Source organism: Protopterus annectens, chromosome 6.part0 (assembly GCF_019279795.1).
Source record: "Protopterus annectens isolate FY-2018-M chromosome 6.part0, PAN1.0, whole genome shotgun sequence".
NCBI lineage: Eukaryota > Metazoa > Chordata > Ceratodontiformes > Protopteridae > Protopterus > Protopterus annectens.
In genome coordinates this window covers 381,161,602-381,185,072 of record NC_056737.1, presented here as the reverse complement: position 1 = coordinate 381,185,072, position 23,471 = coordinate 381,161,602, and the positions used below count along the sequence as shown (strand labels likewise).

General features: G+C 39.9%; 1 protein-coding gene across 2 annotated transcripts in view; it reads left to right on the top strand.

The window, feature by feature from the left end:
• Window positions 1-23,471, top strand: part of PPP2R3C (protein phosphatase 2 regulatory subunit B''gamma) — a 912,006-nt gene that overhangs the window by 812,289 nt on the left and 76,246 nt on the right. For both annotated transcript variants that reach the window (XM_044074122.1, XM_044074123.1), the window contains 2 exons: window positions 925-1,062; window positions 18,941-19,000. In XM_044074122.1, the coding sequence (XP_043930057.1) occupies window positions 925-1,062; window positions 18,941-19,000 (198 nt within the window). The remainder of the gene's footprint in view (window positions 1-924; window positions 1,063-18,940; window positions 19,001-23,471) is intronic.

The following is a 23,471-nucleotide window of genomic DNA, read 5'->3' as shown; positions in this document are numbered from 1 at the left end:
TGGAAATTCTGGGCTTTTTGCATAATAGTAACAATACATAATTTCTTTCTTTATCTTCAATATTCCACTTTATCATATTTATGCCTCTTCTTTGGCCTATTAGTTTTTGTGGACTACTAATTCCTTCTACAATGGGGGGGGGGGGGTCCTCCCCCTGAGGCTGGCCTGGCCCCATTGTAGGAATGTTTCCATATTTTGAGGATTCTACACTGTCATCTTTTCCAGTCCCGGCACCAGTGTGCCTACCAGGATTGGGCACTTTTTTTATCCTGGGTCTTGTGCACCCAGCTGTCTTTTTAAAATTTTTAACCTACTTCTGTCCATGTTATATGCTGTATAAATACAATCTATATATCAGTGTCATCTTGGTGAGCTTTTGTGAAAAACAGGGTCCACCTCATGAAGGTACTCACCAAAACCTGAGGATGAATTCATATTCAGCAATACTACTCTCCTTTGCTTGCTGACTTATGTCTTCATTTGGACCCCTCATCTCTCCATTCAGACCAGTAGGCTTACCTGTATGCTGTTTCCTGTGGGCATGCAGGACTATCTTGTAATCACTTCCGTTGTTTTTTTATATAAGGAGATGATGATTATGTACAAACGCAAATGTGTTTATTACTTCCTTAATTTTGTTACCAGGTGACACCCACTGGACACAAGTGCCTGCTTTCCAGGTAATCCCAGGGCTTTATCTTCATTAAGTGACTTACTCAGAGCCACACAGTATGCCAGTAGAGATTCTGTAGAACAGTAGTAAGTTATCAGGATGCAGGTATTTGTAGTTTGTGCTTTAATCCTCTGAGCTTTGCTTGAAGTTGATCATTACAGTTCTGAATAATTAGTTCCATTTTTGCCTCAGATTAAGTCTATACTAACTCTACAAACAAAAATTTATATTGTACATGTTATCATCTTTAGGATTACAAGACTTACCTGGATTTTGTCCTTGCTTTGGAGAACAGAAAAGAGCCAGCAGCACTACAGTACATCTTCAAACTCCTGGATATTGAAAACAAGGGCAGTCTAAATGTCTTCTCCCTAAACTATTTCTTCAGGGTAAGAGTGACAACAGTCATACATTAGTTATACTGCGGAAGTTTGTGTTCATTTGTTTCAGTGCAATTTCATGTAATAGCTAAGTAGCTTAGTGGTAAGAACCTTGTTTTACAGTTGTAGGATCCCTGGTTCATTTATGAACTATTTGTAGAATTTTGCATGCTCTTTCTGAGTTTTCTTCCCTAGTCAGTCTTCCTATAACTTCTCAAGACTGTTTTGATTGATTGACTACTGTTGCTCTTATGGCTTATGTCCATACATCAATACCTCTGAATGCAAGAAATCTGAACAAAGCGTAAGTAATGTGGGATGGGATGGATTTTAAATACAGTAAACTCTCAGTTAACCGGTACCCACAGGGATTGGTTGCTTGAGAGTTACGATTAAAAATAGGTCTGACTAATACTGTACTGTATACTATTTGTTTGGTGTGACTTGTTCTTAGATAGGGGAGAGAGGGAATTTATTCCTATCTTCCTTTTTAAAACTCTAAAAACATAATGTATGTTTCTGTGTGTTGGGGGGGGGGGGGGGCAGAAAGTGGAACACATGAAAATTGTACTGTTTTTTTTTTAATTTTTTTTTGGTTGCTTCAGCATTCTGGTTGCTTGAGTTCCAGTTAAATGCGAGTTTACTGTATTGCACTTCTAAACTAAGTTGCTAGAATAATAGGATTTGTGCTAGCATGCATTTTTGAAGGATATGAAGTCTGAAACTCAAATAAGTGTCATTATTTAGTGACATCAATTCTTTGATTTGCCAAAAAACACCAATACTATGATTAACAAACCAAAAATATGAAACAAAAATCTGGACATTCTGTGAAAATCTGGACAATTGAGAGGTATGCTCGGGTCATAGTTGGAAAAGGTCAAAGTAGTGCCAGTTCACTTACCCAATTGGCAAGTAAACAAAGTAAAATACATTTTAATAGGCTGTTACTGAAGTTGTTGTAATTAAGAATTAGAGCTCTTCCAGCATATAGAGAGAGCATCTTGATTCTGAGGAAGATTATGCATTTTTGGCTAGATAAATTTCTTGAAAGCATATAGATTAAGGAGGAGGTTAGCCCTAGGAGGAAAATAAGACCACATAGAACTGGGAATCGTATATCAGTATGCATCTTGTGGCCTGTTCATAAGGGATTACCTTTCCTGCTGTAGGTGTCAGTAACGAGCTGTTTGTTTTCCTGATTTATTTCATCTAACACCTCCACTACACATTAGTAAATTAAGAGTTGTGCCTGCTCATATTATTTTTAATTCTTTCTCACCAAACATTTTTGTGACTGGAAAATGTAGGCTGTCCAGGTGTATTTTTTAAATGTATATTAAGTATTGATCCATATCTTCAATATTGAATTATGTCCATCATTTACCATCTGAAGCATGTTAAGTAGCAAGTGCCACTACAGATGACAGTGTCACCCAAAGCGTTACACTTGAAGTCTTTTAGATCTGTGAGACGTTCACAATGTTTCCATCTGTCCATCCTTCCTTATTTTTAGTCTGAATAATAGATGACCGTGAGCCAGGCTTCTAGATTCCTTGATGGCAGTTTGCAGGGGTGTAGAAAGCAATTTATAGACTGTCACACAGGAGCCATATTTCACCCCATAAAAGATATTGGTCATGCCATGGCACTGTGGTACATACAGTACTTTATCCCCACCCTAATAAAAGATATAGGCCATGCAACAGCATTGAAGAATATAGTGCACATTCTGTTTGAGTATTGGCTTTTTGGCATTATATTAACTCATTGTGCATGTCACAACAAACTGGCTGTTGGTTATATTGCTGCTTTGCAAGAAGATTCTTTGTGACAGTTGGAAGACTTTGCTTCCGTTGCAGTACTGTAACAGACGTGTACCTAAACACAGTAGCCAATCCCACAGAGGTCCATTCGCATCAAAGTTGATCCTCAGCATCCCAGTGTACTACAGAGGTCCATATACACAATTGCAAATATGAAGTCATCTCCTGTAGTGAGGCTGAAACATTAACTGCTTTTTGCTGAACAGCTGCAAGGCTCTTCCCCACCACAGTTTTTTGTCCTCCTTTTATAATTAGTTTTCTCTTATTTTCTCCAGGTTTCTTCTTTGATCACATCAAAGCATGTAGTGACTAAACATTATAAATGTTTTTTGCTGGCTGTTTTCCAAGGCTTCTGTTTCCACACTGGTAGAGCTCTAATCAACCTGTTGATCAGTATGCAGCCATCTTGAACATCCCACTTTCACTGTTTATTTATTGGTATTGAATAACCAAGTAGGTAGGCTGGTCAGCTAATCCTTTCCTTTCATGACCAAGCTTCAGAGAAGTAGTGGAAAGGTAATGGAGAATGTAGTGTATTACACAAGTCACAGACGGACTTCAGAAGCAGCAGTGTTTGCAAGTAATGGGAGACTGTACATACTTTATGTTGGGAAACTTCTCACTGGGCTATATGGTGGTAAACTACCACCACATTGCAGCTAGTTATTAATACTTTCTTAGCACTAGATATGATATTTATACACATTAGCATATTGTGTATAAATAGCTGTGACAATGTACCATATAGTAGCATTCTGAAGTAGCATTTCACAGGACAGCTAGGCACACAAGTCAGGAGTGTCTTTTGTCCTAAATAAGGTGATAAATGAGAAAGTATGATTTTTTTAACCACTTATTAATATTTATTTATTTATTTTACATTTGTTTACCGGGATAGTCCGACTGGATACATGTCCATTTTCAGCAGAGGCCCGTGGAGAAAAGCTCTACATAGACAAACTTACATAGATTACACAGAAGTTAGCAAACAGTTATAAAAACAAAGTGATTATATGCAATGGGTTAGCAGTGTTCCCTAGTAGGGACTCACAATTCTCATGGACAGACAATTTAAGTAAGAGACATCAGATTGGAAGCAGAGCTTGGTAATGTAGTTACAAGTTATGATAATTGCAGAATATGCTTTTAGTTTATAACATAATCAGGGTTGGTACATGGGCATAGCCAATTCACTTTGAGATACTGTTTGAGGTTTTTTTTTAAGAGACTTTTGGAGGATTGTAGGGTTATATAGTTTAGCAACGAACTCCAGGTTTTGCCAATGAAGTTGGCAAACAGTGATTCACCAGCAGAGTTATTAGCTTTGTGGGTTTGGACCAGTAGTTTATCGGCTGACTGTAGGGATCTTAGGTTGCTATATGGCTTAATAATATTTTTAAGTGAGGGGGTATCCTCAGGGTGGTACAAAATTTTGTGCGCTATTAAGAGTTGATTGAATTGAATTAAGCTGGGCAGTTCTAGCCACTCTAGTTGTTTAAGGTTATGGCAGTAGTTGGTTCTGTAGGTGGAGCCAGTGGCGAATCTGGCAATATCATTGTAGCTATGGGACGGCTTACCTAGTTCGGATTTGTTAAGGTTTGAGAGTACAGGCGAGGCATATAAAAGAGTAGAGAGTAGGTGTGATCGGGCGATTGCAGTCTTAGCCAGTGGGGTTAAAAATGTCTTGTTTCTATACAGTGATCCAAGCTTCTTATTGATGGTCTGTATGGTTTTGTTGACCTGTAGATCAAATTTGAGATTATTGTCTATGATAACCCCTAGCAGTTTGGTGTGATTATCTGGGGAAATAGTGGTACCATTGTTAGATGTGACAGAGAATGAAAGTGTGGTGGATCTACTAGTGGGAGAGAAGAGTAGACGTTTAGTTTTATTGGGGTTCAGAAGTAGGCGTTGGTTGGTGAGCCAGTTCTCGATAGTGTTAAATGTATTTTGGGTTAAGATTTGCAAGTCGGATGGGGAGGTGGCTGAGCAGATGAGAGTGGAATCATCTGCGTATTGAATGCAGGTGGCTTTAGGGATAGCAGTGTGGAGGTTGTTGATAAAAATAGAGAAGAGTAGTGGACCTAGTATGGACCCTTGAGGGACATCAAGTGTGAGAGGTAACTGGCTGGAGAGTTTGCCCTGCCATAGTACTGCCTGCTGTTTACCAGTCAGGTAGGAGTGGAACCACTGGATAGCAGGCTTGTTGAGGGAAATAGATTTTAGTGAAAGAATGAGAAGTTCATGGTTGACCATGTCAAAGGCTTTTGATAGGTCAAAAAAGAGGTCAGAGGTTAGCCTATTGTCATTCCTGTTTTGGTTTATGGCAGTAGTAAAGGAAAGGATGACTGAGGTGGTGCTGTGGTATGGTCTGAAACCATGCTGAGAGTCGGATAGTAAGTTATTCTGTGAAAAGTATTGCATTAGTTGCTTGTGTACACATTTCTCCATTATTTTGGCTAGTGGGGAAAGAATGGCAATGGGTCTATAGTTGGATATGTCTGAGGAGTTACCACCTTTATGGAGTGGGATGACGTGAGATATTTTCCAAAGGGAGGGGATAGCATTTTCGGATAAGGTTCTGTTGATGAGGATAGATATGGGATATGCAATGGCATCTGCAGCTATTTGTAGGTACTCTGCAGGGAAGAGGTCAGCAACGAGGGTGTTAGGTTTTAGTTTTTTTTAGAAGTGTTTTGATAAAACTAGTGGATATTGGTTGGAAGCGAAATTCCGGGTGATTATTAGGTAGATTAGGCATGTGGTTTAAGTTAGAGGGGGGTTAGTTGATTTGCTAGGGATTGGATTGTTTCAGTGAAAAAGTTATTAAAGGCGTTAGCTATGGTCTCTGGGGAACTTTGGGTCTAGTTAGCTGGGGTTAGGGTGGTGGAGTGACCTGGACAAAGTAGTTGATTTAAGCCTGCCCAGAACTTTTGAGGGTTGTTGTGGTGTTTTTGTAGGAGATTTTGGTAGAAGCTTTTTTTATCCAGTAAAATAGATTTTTTTGCATCATTCCTGAGTTGACGATATTTTAAATGGTAAAGTGGGGCTTTGGTTGTTCTCCAGCTGGCCCAGGCTCTGTTTCTAGTTTTGATTTTAGCTTTGGTATCTTTTGTGAACCATGGTGCTGTATTTGATCTAGTTTTTATTGTACGTGCTGGAGCATGGCAATCAAGGATACTTAGGAATTTAGTGTTAAAGTGATATATGGCCTCCTCTAATGTTAGATTTTTTAGTTTTGACCAGTCAACTGCTTTTAATTCTTTTTGGAATATAGCAGCATCAAAGTTTTTCCTGTTTCTAAATGTTTTATATTTGGGCTGGTGAGGGATGTTCATCGTGTTTCACTGTTGCAGTCATTACACTTGGGTTATTCCGCTGGCAGGCGACCCGCAGTTGGCCCGAGTTCCAAAGTCTTGGTCCGGCGTCGGTTGCTGTCGCCTCTTCCCTGATGTCAGTGCACCAGGGGTATAAAAGTTGCAACCGACGCCATTTTCTTCAGTCTTTCTTGTCGTGCGGTGCCCGAAGCAAAAGCAGTTCGCAAGTGCCGGTCGGCCGACTCCTGAGATTTTCAAAATTGAGTTTCAGAACCGAAGTCTTCAATAAAGCTAAGTACCCCGTTGGGGAAACTTTTTCTTGCTCCAGACCGATGTCAGTAAAAGTTAATAACTGTATTTCTTGTGGGAAGCAAATATCTCATAAGGACTTTCACTCTTACTGTATTCCTTGCCTAAGCCCTGACCATGACGTTACTTGTTGTCGGTTTTGTGCTAGATTCAATAAACGCACTATTAAACGTCGGTTTGATTTTGCTTTACATTATTTTGGCCGAAGGTTTAATTACATAATGCCGTCGGAACAACCGACGACCGGAATTTATAAAAAATGCAAAGACAAAGAAAAGGACAGGCATCCGAGGTCCAAAACCGATGACGAAGCCTCTTCTAGGCCAGTCGCCGGTTCTCAGTGAGGCACTTTCACAGCCCCTGACACCCGCTACCTCAGAGCCACAGGCCGTAACCGACAGCCACATGGAGACACCGAGGCCTGTGGAAACTCAAGGTATTGGGCCTACGGAAACTATACCCTCAGATGGGTCCGGAGCCACTGAGCAGGCATCGGCTTCTGAAGGTGTTTTCAGACCTTCACAGCTTACAATTAAGCCCACTACAGCAGCAAAGGCAAAGTCAAAAACACCATTAAAGACAAGGAAACAAGTACAACATTCTCCAGAACAGTCATCCATGCAAAAGAAACAGATGCTTAAAATGGCCGAAGACCTAATTACTTTAATCAGGGGTTCCCATCCCCCTCCTGACAAAAGGCCTAGGCAAGACACTGATTATGATTCCTCTGACCAGGTTTCCATTTCCTCTTTCCTCTTCTGATCAGGAATATTCTCTCCCTCCCTATGAAGACTCTGATGCAGAAGAGTTCATACCTTCAGCCTCTCCGTCTGAGGATTATTCTTTTGGGGAAACCCTGCACACCATGAGGGAGCATTTCCATTGGGAGAGCCAGGATTATTCAGAATCCAAGAAAAGGCTCAGAGACTTCCTTTTATTGCCTCAGCACAGGCCCCTGGCTATCCCCCCTGTGCTTGATATTGTTGATAATGTTTTTTCTGAGTCCAGTCTGTCTCCTGATTCTTTACCCCCTGCACCAGTCAAGCCAGACAGGTACTACAAGGTCCCTGACTCTCATAAATTTCTTTACAAAAACCCCGCTGCAGACCCAGAAACAATTTCTCAGGGTCCTAAAGGGGTTAAGGCTTCCAATGCTAAAAATCCAGTCCCCTCGGATAGGGATTCCAGAGCTCTGGACAGATGGGGGAAAAAAGTTTACACTTCTGCTACTTTAGCTGTAAGAGCTTTAAACTGTCAGTTTCACATGCTTAAATACCAACAGTACCTCATGTCATTGTTAAAACAGAAAATTATTTCAAATACAGAAAGTCCTGACAGTAAGGAAATGCAGGATTTATTGCATGCAGTTGAACAAGTGGGAAGGCATACTCTGCAATGTGGTTTTGATTCATTAGAGGCTTCTTGTAGAGCCGCAGTTACAGGCTCTGTTATTCGAAGGCATGCTTGGTTGAAAGAACAAAGTTTACCTAACCATGTTAAAGTAAAATTATTGGATGCTCCATTACAGCATGATACTTTGTTTGGTATTAAGGCAGAAGAGGTGTTAAAGAAAATGGAGGATAAAGCAAAGTCAATGCAGACAGTGAAAGATTTCTTACAGGTTCAACCACCTAGATTTAGCAGAAACTGGCCTTCAAAAAATTGGTCCTTTCCAGTGTCAGACAGGCCACAAAGAGGCAGATACAGACGCCCAAGAGGCAGATCTCAGCCTCAAGGCTCCTACAGACCTAAACAATGGGGTGCTTCAGCCCCCAAAGGAGGGGAAGACAAATCACAACCTTATAGGAAACAGTCCCAATGACTTCCCTCTGCAAATGCCAAGCACTTACCTTTTGACAGCACCCCTAGGGGGAAAGCTAGCACTTTTCTCAAAAAATTGGCACGTGATCACCCAGGACCAATGGGTGCTGAATATTGTTTCTAAGGGTTACAGGTTCCACTTCCACACACTTCCAAAACCAAAAGGTATGCCAGACCTGCCACAAAACCAATGGGCAGAGGCACAAAAACAGATTGCTGCTCTTATGGACATGGGAGCTATACAAAAAGTTCCACAGCAAGAACAGGGACAAGGATTTTACTCAAGACTTTTCTTAGTACCCAGAAAGGACAAAGCCTGGAGACCAATACTGGACTTGTCAATCCTAAATACTTTCCTGGATGTTCCAAAATTCAAAATGTTAACACTACAGCAACTTCTGCCCATGCTGGGCAAGAAGGCTTGGCTAGTTACTTTGGACCTCAAGGAGGCATATCTGCATGTCCCAATCAGACAATCCTGCAGAAGATACCTCAGATTCATAGCAGGCTCAATGCATTACCAATTCTCTGCACTGCCCTTTGGCTTATCTACTGTGCCCAGGGTCTTCACAAAATGCCTGGCACCAGTAATTGCATTTTGCAGACAAAAAGGAATTCAAATATATCCCTACTTGGACGACTGCCTTATTCAAGCAGAGAGCAAGGACATTCTTCTACAGCATCTGGCATTTTTAAAAAGATTGCTAATTTGCCTAGGGTACACAGTAAACGAAAATAAATCAAAACTAGTGCCCTCTCAAGAGATAATATTCCTGGGTGCAAGCTTAAATACAACTGCCCAGATGGCTTATCTCACGCCAGACAAACAAAGGCAACTGACTCATTACTTTCAAATGATGGCAACAAAAACCCAGCTCCCTGCAAGAAAAATTCTGTAGGCCCTGGGCTTCATGACATCCTGCATTCTACTAATTCCATATGCAAAACTGCATATGAGGAAACTGCAATGGTATCTAAAAAGTGTTTGGACTCGGCATTGTCACAGCCGGGAGACAATCATAACTTTAATTCCCTGCCTACAACAGGAGTTTCAATGGTGGTCCCAGGCCTGTCACCACAACAAGGGACAGCCTTTCACCTTACCCACAGCCAGGCAGACAATAACAATGGATGCATCGGATTATGCCTGGGGGGGGCACATATGGCAGGAAAATGTATTCAGGGCACATGGCCCAAGGAACAAATGCATCTTCACATCAATCAAAAAGAGATGCTAGCTGTACAGAATGCCCTGACAGCTTTCAAGGACCTAATACATCCAGGGCAACTATTAATAAAGACGGACAATACCACAGTTATGTGGTACATAAACAAGCAAGGGGGCACACATTCCTACCCCGTATGCAGACAAGCCATGACTTTGTGGAACACAGCACTGACCTATCAAGTACATCTGCAGGCACAATTCCTGCCAGGAACAAAAAATACACTGGCAGATGAACTAAGCAGAAATCTCATGGATCCTCACGAATGGAAGCTAAATCCACAAGTGTTCAGCATGATAATGAGGAAATGGGGACGCCCAGACATAGATCTTTTTGCCTCCCCTCACAATTACCAAATACAGAAATTTTGCACAAGAACTTATCACTCTCAAGCATGGAAAGTGGATGCTCTATCATTCAGCTGGAAAGGACTGACAGTCTATGCCTTCCCTCCGATGCCTCTTCTCACCAAGGTGCTACTAAAAGTCAGACAAGAAAGGCCAAAAATGATCCTGATTGCACCAGACTGGCCACGCCAGCACTGGTACCCAATCCTAAAGAATTTGTCTCACGGCCCAGCTTGGCTTCTACTTCAAATTCCTCATCTTCTGACACAACAAAACAATCAGATTCTGCACAGTCAACTCAGAACCTTAAACCTGGCAGCATGGCAGATAATGTAGCCACTCAGACTGCACCTCTCTCTAAAGCTGCTATTGATGTCATTTTAGAAGCCAGGAGGCCCAGCACTAGGAAATCTTATGCAGAAAAATGGAAGAGATTCTGTGCTTGGAACCAGGCACAAGGGCTCGAACCACTTGTCCCTAATATACCTCAGATTTTACAATACCTAACTGAGATGCTGGACAAAGGCTTATCTTTCTCATCTATTAAAATCCATGCCTCTGCCATTTCAGCTCATTACAATACGGAACCTCCTATTTTTTCACATCCTCTACTACGACAGTACCTCAGAGTGGCAAAAAATATAAGACCCCCAAGGAGAGCACCAGTACCTACTTGGGACCTCAATTTTGTTTTACAAAAACTCACACTGCCTCCTTTTGAACCAGCCAGCACAGCTGATCTAAAATTCTTGTCATGGAAAACTGCTCTGCTCCTAGCAATAACTTCAGCAAGAAGAGTTTCAGAGTTACAGGCATTAATGGCTGTGGAACCTTACCTCATTTTTCATCAGGACAGGGTTTCTCTTAGGACAAACCCAACATTCATGCCAAAAGTGGTCTCCAATGTGGCCTTAAACCAAACCATTCATTTAATAACTTTTTACCCAAATCCCCAGAATAAAGGGGAGAGACTTCTGCACGCTTTGGATATACACAGACAGCTATGATTCTACTTGGACAAAACAAAAGCTTTCAGAAAAACTGAGCAACTGTTTGTAGCATATGCTGCAGGATCACAAGGAAAGCCTATTACAAAGCAGACAATCTCAAAATGGATAGGACACTGCATCCGCTTCTGTTATGCACAACATGGCAAATCAGTGCCTAAGGGCATTAGGCCTCATTCTACCAGAGCAGCAGCCACTTCAGCAGCTTTCCTCAGAGGAGTACCAACCAAAGACATTTTAGAAGCTGCAACCTGGAGCTCAGTGCACACTTTCACCAAGCACTACCACCTACCTCTCTACTCTAAATCCAGAGCAGGCTTTGCCACTGCAGTTCTGCAGGGCTTGTTAGCCTCTCCAAATCCAATTTAGATCCAATCACCCAACCTCAGCTTTGGGATTCTACCCAAGTGTAATGACTGCAACAGTGAAACACGATGAACATAGTACAATTGTGTACCTACCATAAATGTAGATGTTTGAGTGTATTCACTGTTGCAGTCCAGGTTACCCACCCACCACCCCCCTTTTTTCATTGCTGGGACTTTTCTGTACTTCTCATCTCTATACTACCTATGTGGTGTATTTGCTTATAGATGAAGGAAATGTTTATAGTAATATATGCATGTTTTTTGGAATAATTTTATCTTTCCAGCCTTCCTATCTGGGGGCACCTGACATCTGGGGCAAGAAAAACTGAAGAAAATGGCGTCGGTTGCAACTTTTATACCCCTGGTGCACTGACGTCAGGGAAGAGGCGACAGCAACCGACGCCGGACCAAGACTTTGGAACTTGGGCCGACTGCGGGTCGCCTGCCAGCGGGATAACCCAAGTGTAATGACTGCAACAGTGAATACACTCGGACATCTACATTTATGGTAGGTACACAACTGTACTTTTCCTGCTTTATGTTTTATGTTATAGGTTAGACAATAGTCGCTGAGGTCATCAGTGAGAGTACCAGCTGTGTACAGTTGGGGTTGGTTATTAACTAGGATCCAGTCTAGGATACTTTGCTTGTTGGTTGATTTGTTTATCCTAGTGGGAGAGGTTATGGTCTGTTTAAACCCAGATAAGTTTATATGAGTGAGGGGGAGGTCGGAGGAGCAGGGGTGCCAGTCGGTGTTAAAATCACTAAGAACTATGGTTTCTTGGGGATAGGTAGTGGATAACCAGTAAAATAGATCTTCTAGGGTATTTAGGTTGTTGCCTGGTGGAATGTATGCACAGACGATGTTCAAGTGTTTGTTTTGGTTAATCTGTAGCTTGGTTATGAGGAGTTCCACTTTATTGAATTGGGGAGGTTGAATGGTGTCTCTATTAATGGTTAGAGTATTTTTGTAAAGGACTGCTGTCCCACCTCCTTTCCTTGTAGCACGGTCTAACTGGTGAATATTGTATCCTGGAGGTAGTTATCTCATTGTCAGTAGTACTAGGTTTTAGCCAGGTTTCCGTAAGACACACAATGTCTGGGGAGTGGGTTGCTAGGAGGGCGTGTAAGTTGGGAATCTTAATGTTAATACTTCTAATATTTAGGTGAAATGCTAGGAGGGAGCTAGTGGGGAGTATTCATGGGTAGCTTGACTGTGGGGGTTGTGGTAGGGGAGTGGAGGTTATTGGGTGTGGGTGGGCCAGGGATGGGATGAATGTCTCCATGTGTTATAAGGTTATAGTGACAGCATATTCTGAGCTTTAGGAGTTTGTTTATAAGCTTAAGTCTTTGTCTTTAGGATTATGTTTTGTGGCTGTACAGGGATGGTATTTTATAGAGGGTGGTATATTCGGTGTGCTGGGGAAGGTATATATAGGTATATAATATGTGCTGTATATTTCTGTTAACTTCACCCAAGAGGTGTTTATAAGGTACTTTGTGCTGTCAAATGAAAATTTGCATAATACTGGAAAAGTTGTTACTAATATTGCTGTCTACTTATCACAGTTCTGTGAATATTTATTTATTTTTTTAACAGTTTTACTAAATTATCGCTTACAATATAGGCAAACATATGTTAACAGAAAAAAATCATATTCGTATTTTATCCATTTTACATACATTATACATCACTTATCTTTTCTTTTCTTCTGTTATCAGCCCATCATTACATAAAATGCTAAATTCATGCATTCCCTTAAACCTCGCTCCTCCTACTAATTATCAGCATTATTCTGCATTTATTATTTCCATAACTTCCATTTATTTCTATGAAATGTGCTCCTTCCTTTTTGTAAAGATCCCTCTTCCAGTTTGTTTATCTCTTATAATATTCAGTACTTCAAATACAGTTGGTTTAGTCTTTAGTTTCCTTTTTCTACTAATTGCTTTTTGGCAACCAACAGAATTAAAATTAATAAAGCCTTACTATGTCTATGTAATTCACATCATGTGTCCCAACTCAAAAGAATTGTTTTCTTATTTATAGGCATTTGCTCCCCCAATATTTCTGGCAGAGTACTCTGTAGGGAATTTTTAAAGTCTGCTAACTCATTACACTCCAAATACATATGTTCCCATTTATTATCTCTAACATTTGCTGTCTGCCTGAGGAAAAATTCTTTGGACTGTAGGCTGGAGACTGCCTTCCTTATGAGGGATTGATATCAGGGTATAGGCAAAGTGAAAGTGACAGGGGAATCCTAAGTGAAAGACCTGCTTTGGTAGAGTTTTTTAGTTGAGTCTAGATTAGTCGGGCATATAAAATATTGCACAATAACTATAAGAATCAATCAGGGGAGGTTAGAAAAGATTGGGAAGAGAGACTGGAAAAGTAATTCCCAAGGGAACAATGGGAGGACGTATGTATGGCTCCCAAGTATGCAACAAAGTTCAGCACGTTTAGGATCTTTGCAAGTGTTTGTATAAGTATTTTTATACCCCAAGCAGACTTCAAAGAATTTTTCCTCAGGTAGATAGCAAACATTGGCGGTGTGATGGGTACGAAATAGGTAATTGGGAACATGTTTTTTGGAATGCAATTTGTTGGCAGACTCAAATAATTCCCTACACAGTGCTCTGTCAGGAATATCGGGAGAGCAAATGGCTGTAACTGAGGAAATTATTCTTTTGAGCTGGGATACAGGATCTGACTTGCCTTGATGTAACTAATGCCTTAGTAAGTTTAATTCTATTGGCTGCCAAAAATGTAGTTAGAAAATGGAAATTAAAATCTAAACCAACTGTGTTTGAAATAAAGAATAATGTAAAAGATACAGAATTGGAAGAGAGATCTTTAGAAAAGTAAAGGAGCCTATTACATAGAAATACAGTAGCACCTCTGTACATTGACCACTCAAGGGACTAACAAACTGGTCAATGTACAGAGGTGGTCAACATAAGGAACTAGGCCTACTGTACTTGATACATACATGTAATTTACTTTCTTGTACAGCTTTTATTAGAGAATATCATACAAAATCATATATAATCAAAACACAGTAAAATCATAGATACAGTATCATACAAAATCAATACATTTACTGTTTTCTCATGATTTAATCATTCTAATTAAAAAAGAGACAGTATTTGTCTGTTTCTTATTCTTATTACAAAGGTAAGTGGAGAAAGCACACTCAATGCTGGCTACACCACTCAGCATACCTGGGCATTTTTCCACAGCAAAGACGTCAACTGCATTATCAGATGCCTGACATCCTCTTCTTTTGGAGTCCCTGCAATTTCTGCTTCATCCTCACTTGTTTCTTCCACTTCATCAGCTGCTTCATGCACTTTTATGATGCTCTGTACTTCGGTCAGTATTGCTTGGAAAATTGCTTCTGGGTCAGGTTCATTACAGGTTGCCACTTCGTCATCCATTGCAAAAAAACCATCAAGATCTACACCTTCGAATTCTGCCATGGGAGATGGACTGTCTGATGGGGCCAAAACATGCTGTTGGGTTGTGACAAATCCAACTTTCTTGAAACACTTCTGCATCGTTTCTGGATGAACTTTATTCCAAGCAGAACTGATTCAGAGAACAGCCTCCAGAGCTGATGCAGGGGATGAAGTTGCTTCCATAGGCGGACCACAGGTTTGTGTTGTAATGACCCACTGCAGGAGCTGGGCTCGGTAGTGCATTTTAAATGTTTTGATGATGCCTTGGTCAAGAGGTTGCATTTTTGAGATCGTGTTTGGAGGCAGAAATTTCATTGTCACGTTTGTGAGATGATTCACTTGCGGGTGGCCAGGACAGACCGTTTCTTCTTCTTCATTTCTTGGTTGATACCCCTTACCCACTCCTCAAATAGGGCACCAGTCATCTATGTGCATTTCTTTGATCTCCAAGTGATGGGGAGGTCTTCGGGCTTCAGGTTCTTGAATGCGAGTGGCTTTGCCGATTTACCAGTCACCAAGGGCTTTAGTTTCTCTCCAGTTTAGCTAGCACAAAGCAGAACTGTAAAACATTCTTTGGAAAGTTTTCCGCTCTTACATTTGTCACCCATCATAACGAGGCTTCTGTCAGGCATCACCTTGAAAAAGAGTCCGCACTTGTCAGCATTAAAGATGTCATCATCTTTGAAGCCTCTGGTGAAGTCCGGGAACTTTTTGATGAACTCTTCCACAACTTCTACTAGAACTTCATTGGATTCACCACACAAGACTTTCTGGGAGATCTCATGTCACAGTTTAAATTTCTTGAGCCAACAACTTGATGGCTGGAAATCTGCCACCCCAAATTCCTGTGCGAATATTTTAGCAACTTCTTGGATCATTGGACCAGAGATTCGGGCGTTAACTGCCCTCATTTGTTTGAACCAGCTTAATGAGGATTTATTGACATCATTGAGGGAAGTTTTTCTCCTTTTCTGCCATAGGTCTCCACTTTCCTTACCATATCTCTCCAAGTACTTATGTTTACATTTTTGGATGTTGCTAACTGTAGTCTTGCTAACACCAAAATGTTCCACAGTCTTTCTTTGGCTGCTGCTTTCCAGAAAATGTAGAAGATCAAACTTTTCCTTCAATGTCAGCTCTTTGAGTTCTTTCCTTTGTGCCATCATGCCTCAATTAACTGTAAAATTTTTCAGTAATTGTAGGATGGACCTACAATTCAGACCAGTCCTTCGCGTTGAAAAAAATCTTCAGCAACACGTGATAAACAATAGAATGTTAGGCCTAATCTGACACGTGGTGATAATATAACATGAAAAAAGAACTTATACTAAAGAAAAAATAATACAACTAAGGGGCGGAGCCCACACCTTCAATCCCTTGGTGGAGAGTGTACTCAATTGATCAAGTTATAGAAGGTAAATTAATATTGTGTGCCACAGTCCAAGTGGTCAAGATACAACTTACAGAGGTGGCCAATATAGAGAGGTCAGTTTTCCATTGAGTACATGTGGTGCATGTCCTGTCTATGAAAATTAGGTCAACTTAAGGAGGTGGTCAACTATGAAGGTTCTACTGTAAATGGAACTTGTAGGAACAGTATATGCAAAATAATACTCAGGAGGAGGTGGAAGAGGAGTGATGTTTATGGGACCGCAGGAATTGAGTGATTATGTAATGCTGGACAGAAAGGCAGTTATATATTAAAAAAAAAGAAAATGTGTATCTATAATGTGGGTAAATGGAAAAGAAGTATCAATATAACTTGTTTACTTTTCTATTAATGGATGCGTGCCTGTGTTAAGTGATATTTTAATAAAGGTGTTTAAAAGAAAACAAAAAAGCATGGTTTACTAAGTCTGCTGATGAGTGCAAATTCAACAGTGTTATCAACTCGTACACTGATAATAAATACTTCAGCAGTGGCTGGAATAAGCACATTACTGTGTATAGTGTGGCAACTGGTCTAGAGTGTTAAGGCAGTGAGCTCTAGTTTCTGTGGTACAAGGTTTGATATAATCAGCCCTCATTTACCTGTTGTGTGGTCTTGAGCAAGTCACTTAACCAGACATTCCTCTGGAGTTTTCCCCTGAAATGGCACCGTGTGTATAGTGATCCTACCTGATAAACAGATGGGTATTATTATTATTAAACATGGTGTACCAAAAATAGTCTTAACCTAAATGCAAAAAAGTACAGCATAGTAACATCTGCAAAAAAACGTGCTTCGGACTCGTATGTTATAAATGGTACCCTTCTGCACACAGATAAAGTCATAAAAGATCTAGGTTCTTATGTGTTCAGCACTCACATTCAATCATCATGTTTCCACCATAGGGAAAAAACTCGCCTAGCTTGTGTTTAAAAATGTACTGAGAAAAAGAATGACTTATCCTTACTGTTGTTCAGTTAAATGCCAAGGGAAAAGCAACCGCTTCCATATGGAGTTCAGTTGGGATTTTACATATAATTAAAGAAGTGGCTGTATCCTTCATGAGTTTTGCTTTTCATGTTTCCATCGTAGTCAGGAAATCCTTTTTCAACCAGTTAATTTCCAAATATGCTTCTCTTATCAGATCCATCATCAAAGATAGTGCCCCCTTTGGTAAGTTCAAATCCACGCCCTTCACTGAACTCTCCTGATAGTTTGCCATGACCTTTTTGCTCAGTAGCAGTAGTAGTGTTTCACTTTTCAACTCATGAAAGACCCAGTATTAATTGACCTCCTATTTCTTTACAAATCAAGTGGATCTAGAAACACTTGCACTAGGGACCTACATCCAAATGAACAAATAAACAAGATTTGCCTGAGGGATAGGTTCCTAACTGAGCATTACAGGTCAAACAAAGTACTAGGTTGGCTACATTTAAGGTTAGTCTTGATGCCTGGATGGGAAGATAGAAATTTACACCAGGGTTATCTTGTACAACCCTGCTTGATATGGGAAGTGAGGACTATTAAATGCTTGAAAAGCATGAAAAGAACTTTTAAGTGTGTATATGTCTAGGAATCTTATTATCCCCATGATTGCTTGTCTAGTATAGCTCCTATGTTCTTAAACATTGCCCCAGTAGTTCATTTCCTGGCCTTCCGTATGGAGTGTGGCTATCAAAAACTGTATTGATTGAAATACAAACCCCTTAATCAAACAACTGCTGCAGATCCTGTTGACTTAACTGTATTGGGGGTAAACTTAGGCCTAATACATCCGCAGAATAAAACAATCACTGTGTGTGTATAGAAATATTAAAAACTTGAACTAGCTTATAAGTATACCACAAAAAATGTGAAATTGCATGGGCTGTAGAACACTTGTTCTGCTTCTGTTGTCATCCTTCAAGTAAATCATCACAGATATTCTGCTTTGGAATATGTTTTTTTTTTTTGCTTCATATTTGGGTGAAATTGAACTTGCCCTTTTTAAAAAAGGAGGCTTATGTGTCATTCTTGGAAACAAAAGTATCCACTAAAGAAATTTACCTCAAGGTTCATCGTTTAGCTTAATTTTAGGATTTAAGCTCATGTAGAGACAGACTTTTCTTCTGTCCTCTCTTCACCTTTCACTTGACATTCTTCTTCTTGTACTTGTGTTACTCTCTGAATGATTAAATGTTTTTCTGACTGCTCTGTTTTAGCCTTTGAATTGCTTCATTAGTGGGGTGGTAGTTAGATATGTCAGTCTGAATCTTCGATCACTGAAGGATTCTAAGAGCTTAGTAATAATTTAAATTCAAAACATTTTTTGTAGTTATCTCTAGGTATAGCAACTTGTTAATAATAGGTGGTAATCAACAGAAACAAAAATCCAACATACAGTAAACAAAGCAGGTAAGATGGGCAAGAATAAACATTTGAGCATTCTTTTATTTAGGTGGCTCTCTAACCACATATATTCTGAAATTAATCACAAACTCCAACTTTTCATTTCGGTCCAGTGAGAAAATGTGTTTTTACCTTCTCAGAAGTATTAAGTAAACCCAATTTTTGCAAATAAGTATGAATTTATTTTCTGTCGTCGTGACAAGAGACCCAGCTACTGATGCTTCTTACAGGGATAAAGCGAGCAACAACCCTAAGTACTGAACTGTCTTTATTTTATATACTTTGTTTTTTTATTTACATATTAAACTGTTGTACGGTATCTGTATGATTTGTTATTCGATGCACTAATGGTGTAATGAAATTATAAATTTGTTACTTTACCAGGCTATTCAAGACCAGATGAAAGCACATGGGCAGGAACCTGTTTCATTCCATGATGTCAAGGTACAGATTTCTTCATATCTTGCATACGGTTATGAAATGTGATGCACATAGATGCATAGCCTCAGAAGTATATATGGGCAGCCCATAGTAAAACATCAAAGACATTTTCTTTTGCAGCTTTCTGCAGTGTTTCACAATGCTGTCCATCTGCCTTTGTTTCTACCCACTACTAGGGGAAACTGTATAGCTCAAATTTAAAATAATGGAAACAATTCTAAGCAGAAGTATCTCCTCAGTTTTGTGCTTAACTGCTCAAAGGGCACAGTGCTACTTTTAAAATTTTATCATGCATTCAGAAAAGAAAAAAAATAATAAGGCAGAGACGAGTTGGCATAATGGTTAAGGTCTTCACCTCCCATGCACAAGGTACAAGGTTTGATTCTGACCTTGGAGTTTGCATGTTCTTCCTATGTCTCTGTGGGGTTTCTCCCAACTTCGAAAAACATGTTGAGTGTTTCCATCTCAAACTCACCAATGAATGCAGCTGTGGGCAGCAGCACACACTCTATATGGTGCTCTACAGGGGGAAGAGTTGTACAGACCAACCACTTTGGGCCTCTGCTGTTGTGCGCAGTATCCTCAAGAAGGGGAGAACACAGATCACAGATGTGTACAGTGGCAGGGCTAGCCACTCAACAGTGTAAAGTTTGTCTCTAGGTAATTCGGTTACATTGACTAATGTTGCCAAAATGGTCATGGTTAGTTACCGGTGATAAGTAAGTTGAGGACGGCCCACTCCAACGTACGTCAGTGATCCATGCTAATGGTAGGAGGGGTTTATATGCCCCTATTGGCCAGTGTGTGCCCACCATAAAACCCAACAGCCCTGGGTCAGTAAGCTCCAGGCCGGCCAGTGTCTAGTTGCCTAGCCTGGGTTACCTGGGATAGCTCTGTTGAGAGAAATATGGACATAAAACCAATCAGCCTGCCAAACATGAATTGAGAATTACTACACTTAATGTAGTTTCACTGACAAGAATGCAGCTTGGAAGTAAATGACATGATGATATGGGGGAGGCTGGACAGCCTATGTATCCAAGATACAACATTGAAGAGCCGTGCATCAAAGCCACTTGGCTTGGGATCCAGAGACTTACAACTTAGGAGGAGGACAGGCTAGAAATGGTGTCAGAATTGTGGTGAGAGACAGGCTTCAAAAGGTAGTAAGGGACATCATCAGAATTAGTGACAGGCCCATGGAAATCATACTTCAGTGTAATGATAGGGTGGTATTCATAATGTCAGCCTGTGACCCACAGCAGGATTCTGATAGTGAGGGAAAGAGTGCATTCATACAGCAGTTGCAGGAAAACATGAACTGGTGTTGATAATGGGTGACTTGAATGCACATATCAGGACAGACAGAACAGGAGAAGAGAATTGCCTCTGTCCACATGGGTGAGTCAACAGGAATAAAGAAGGAGATGCAATTCTAGACTTCTGTTTGGTAAATGGCTTGATTGTAGTCAACACATGGTTCAGAAAGAGAAACAGTCACAAGATCACATACAAAAGTGACCAACATGTAACTCAGGTAGACTTCCTCCTAGTAAGGAAAGGGCACTGGGGTAGAACCAGTGATTGCAAAGTCACTCCCAGTGAAACAGCCCACAGCATAAACCACTGTTTGCCACAGTCAGCTGCACGCAGTGGTCAGAGAAGTCTCTAAGGTCAACAGAGACCAGGCTGAAGACCTGGAAGTTGACTGGAGAGAAAGTACAACATTTCAAGGAATTACTCAGGGCTCTAGCTCCCCAAGAAGAAAAGAAAATAGGTGGAGATGAAGAAGAATGGTGGTAGCACCTCAAAACAGCATGTGTGAGGACTATAGAACTGATATGTGGACAAGCTAGGTATGGAAATAAGTTACATAAGAAATGCTGGTGGTAGAATCCAGAAATCCAGGAAGTCATCAAAAGAAAGAAAGGAGTGCAGGAAAAAGTGGGAGATAGGAAAGATTGACCAGTATGGTTGGCTAACAAAGAAACTAAGAAAGGAGTTGCAATTGCAAAGAACCTGGCATTGGAGGCACTCTACCAACTTATGGACAGTGACTCAGTAGGTGGCACAAAGAAACTATATCAGGTTGCAAGGGAAAGACAGAAACACAAAGAAGATAGACACCCTTCATAAGGGATGCTACCAACAACCTGCTCGCATGCAGTATGAAACAAACCAAGCAACGCTGATACTGAACAAGTGTTTAATAAAACAAAGCTTTCAAGTCAAACAAACCCTTCGTCAGTGTATAAAATACACATACTAACCATTTTTATATATTATCAAAAATCACACAGCCATTAATTATTAAATTAAACAATCAATCCTAGTTAAAAACAATAGTTTCAGAAACACAGAACTCTGTTTCAAACACATTTGTTTATACCTTAGTACAGGTTTTAAAGAAAATCTGGTTTAAACCTGGTAGTACATCAGCACAAAGGCATATTATCCACTGATATTGTTTCATCTCAAGCTTATTGTTAAGATCTCCTCCTAGTATACCCTTACATACTCTATCACCCTAAAAGAGAATTTATGTGCATCTCCATATGTATTGATATGCTTAGCCAAGGAATTAGTATCACTATTTCTTCTTATTTCTGAATGGTGCTCAGTTCTTCTTTCCTTCAGTTTTCTTGTAGATTTCATAGGTTCATAGATTAGTACTAGGCTAACTGCCCTTGCGGACCATTTTTTAAGCCTAGCCAATTGCACGCTGTGAGAATCAAACCCTGTACCTTGTATTTTTAAGGCAAACACCTTAACCATTATGCCAACCTCCCACCCCAAACAGCACCTTCTCAACATAAAATACCTGACATCTATTACAGGTAGCCAGGTATACTATATTCATTGTAACACGTGTTGCTAAGCCAGAAAATATATAATTCTTCCTAGTTAGAGGATGTTGAAAAGTATTACTTTTGTTATTGCCTTCACAACAGCTACAATTGTAGCAAGGAAAGGTACCCTATTTAGCTGCTGTTACCCCCCCCCCCCCATTCTTGACATACATGTCTTCATAACATAACTTCTGCTTTAAACTCTTGACAGTTTCTGTATGAGAAACTGGGTTTCATGCCAACTATGGGACATAATTCAGGTAGAGATGTTAATATACACCAGTTGTTATTAATAATTCTTATTACCTCAGTAGCACTGTTGAAAGCTGTAACAAAACGTAGCTTACCTACATCTAAGTTGGTCTCCTTAGTTATAAAGGGTACTTCAATTGTGTTCATAGAGAAATACAGTTTAGTACTGTCATCCCTACAGCTCAGGACATATTCAATTTCCATATCTAGGGACTCCCTATTATAGCCTCTCTCCATAAATTCATCTTTCAGTTCCTGCATTTGTTTCTTACATTCTTCTATAGAAGTTTTAAGTCTACTAATTCTAACAAACTGACATTTTGTGATACTTTTAAACACATGTGGTGCATGCATACTCTTTCAATGGAGAAATGTATTCCTATGTGTAGGTTTTTTATAAACAGTAGTTTGAATTTCAGTACCATCAAACAAAATTCTCACATCCAAAAAGTTAATGCTAGTATCTGAGCATGTCATAGAAAAATGTAAAAATTCAGCGGCGGCTGTTTAAATAGTTTAAAAACACATCTAGTTCATCCTTACTACCATGCCAAACAAAAAACAAATCATCCACATATCTTTTAAAGCAAGTAATATTTTGAGAATATTGCTGTGGGCCATGATATATAAATTCAGTCTCCCATTTATCCAGTACTAGGCTGGCATATGTATTAGCAGTGGGAGTACCCATTGCTATGCCAGATATTTGATGCTAAATTCTTTCATTGAAAACAAAATATTTTTATCTAGTACTAACTGGAGTAGTTCACATATAGTTTCACTGAATCTACCAGAGTATTGCTCATTTGTGACCAGCAGTTCCCTTATGGCATCACTGCCATAACTATTAGGTATAACAGTAAAAAGTGACTGAATGTCAAGAGTCACCATTAGAAAAGTATTTGTAGTACCAAGAGATTTATATGTGTTAAACCAACCAGAGAAACTTCTCAAAAAATCGGCAGTATCCTGTATAAAGCTTTTTACATATGAAAGTTGCTTAGACAGTACATTCTGTAAATAAATTGAAATGGGCTCTGTGGCCCAACTCCTCCCAGATACAATTGGTCTCATTGAGGGGGGGGGGGGTCTAAGCTTTTGTGGACCTTTGGTAGCCCATATAAAACTAGTTTGGGATGTGCTGCAGTAAAATATTGATAAAGCTCTAAGCTAATGTCATTCATCAACTGTAAGTCATATATCATTGTGTTAATAACACTCACATTCTTATAAACATCATTACTACTTGCACATTTAAAAGTACTAGCATCAGCTAAAAATAAAGACATGCTGTTAAAATACATTTGCTTGTCCATAACAATAACAGCTCCATCTTTATCAGCTTCTTAACTATACTATCATCCTGTATCAGT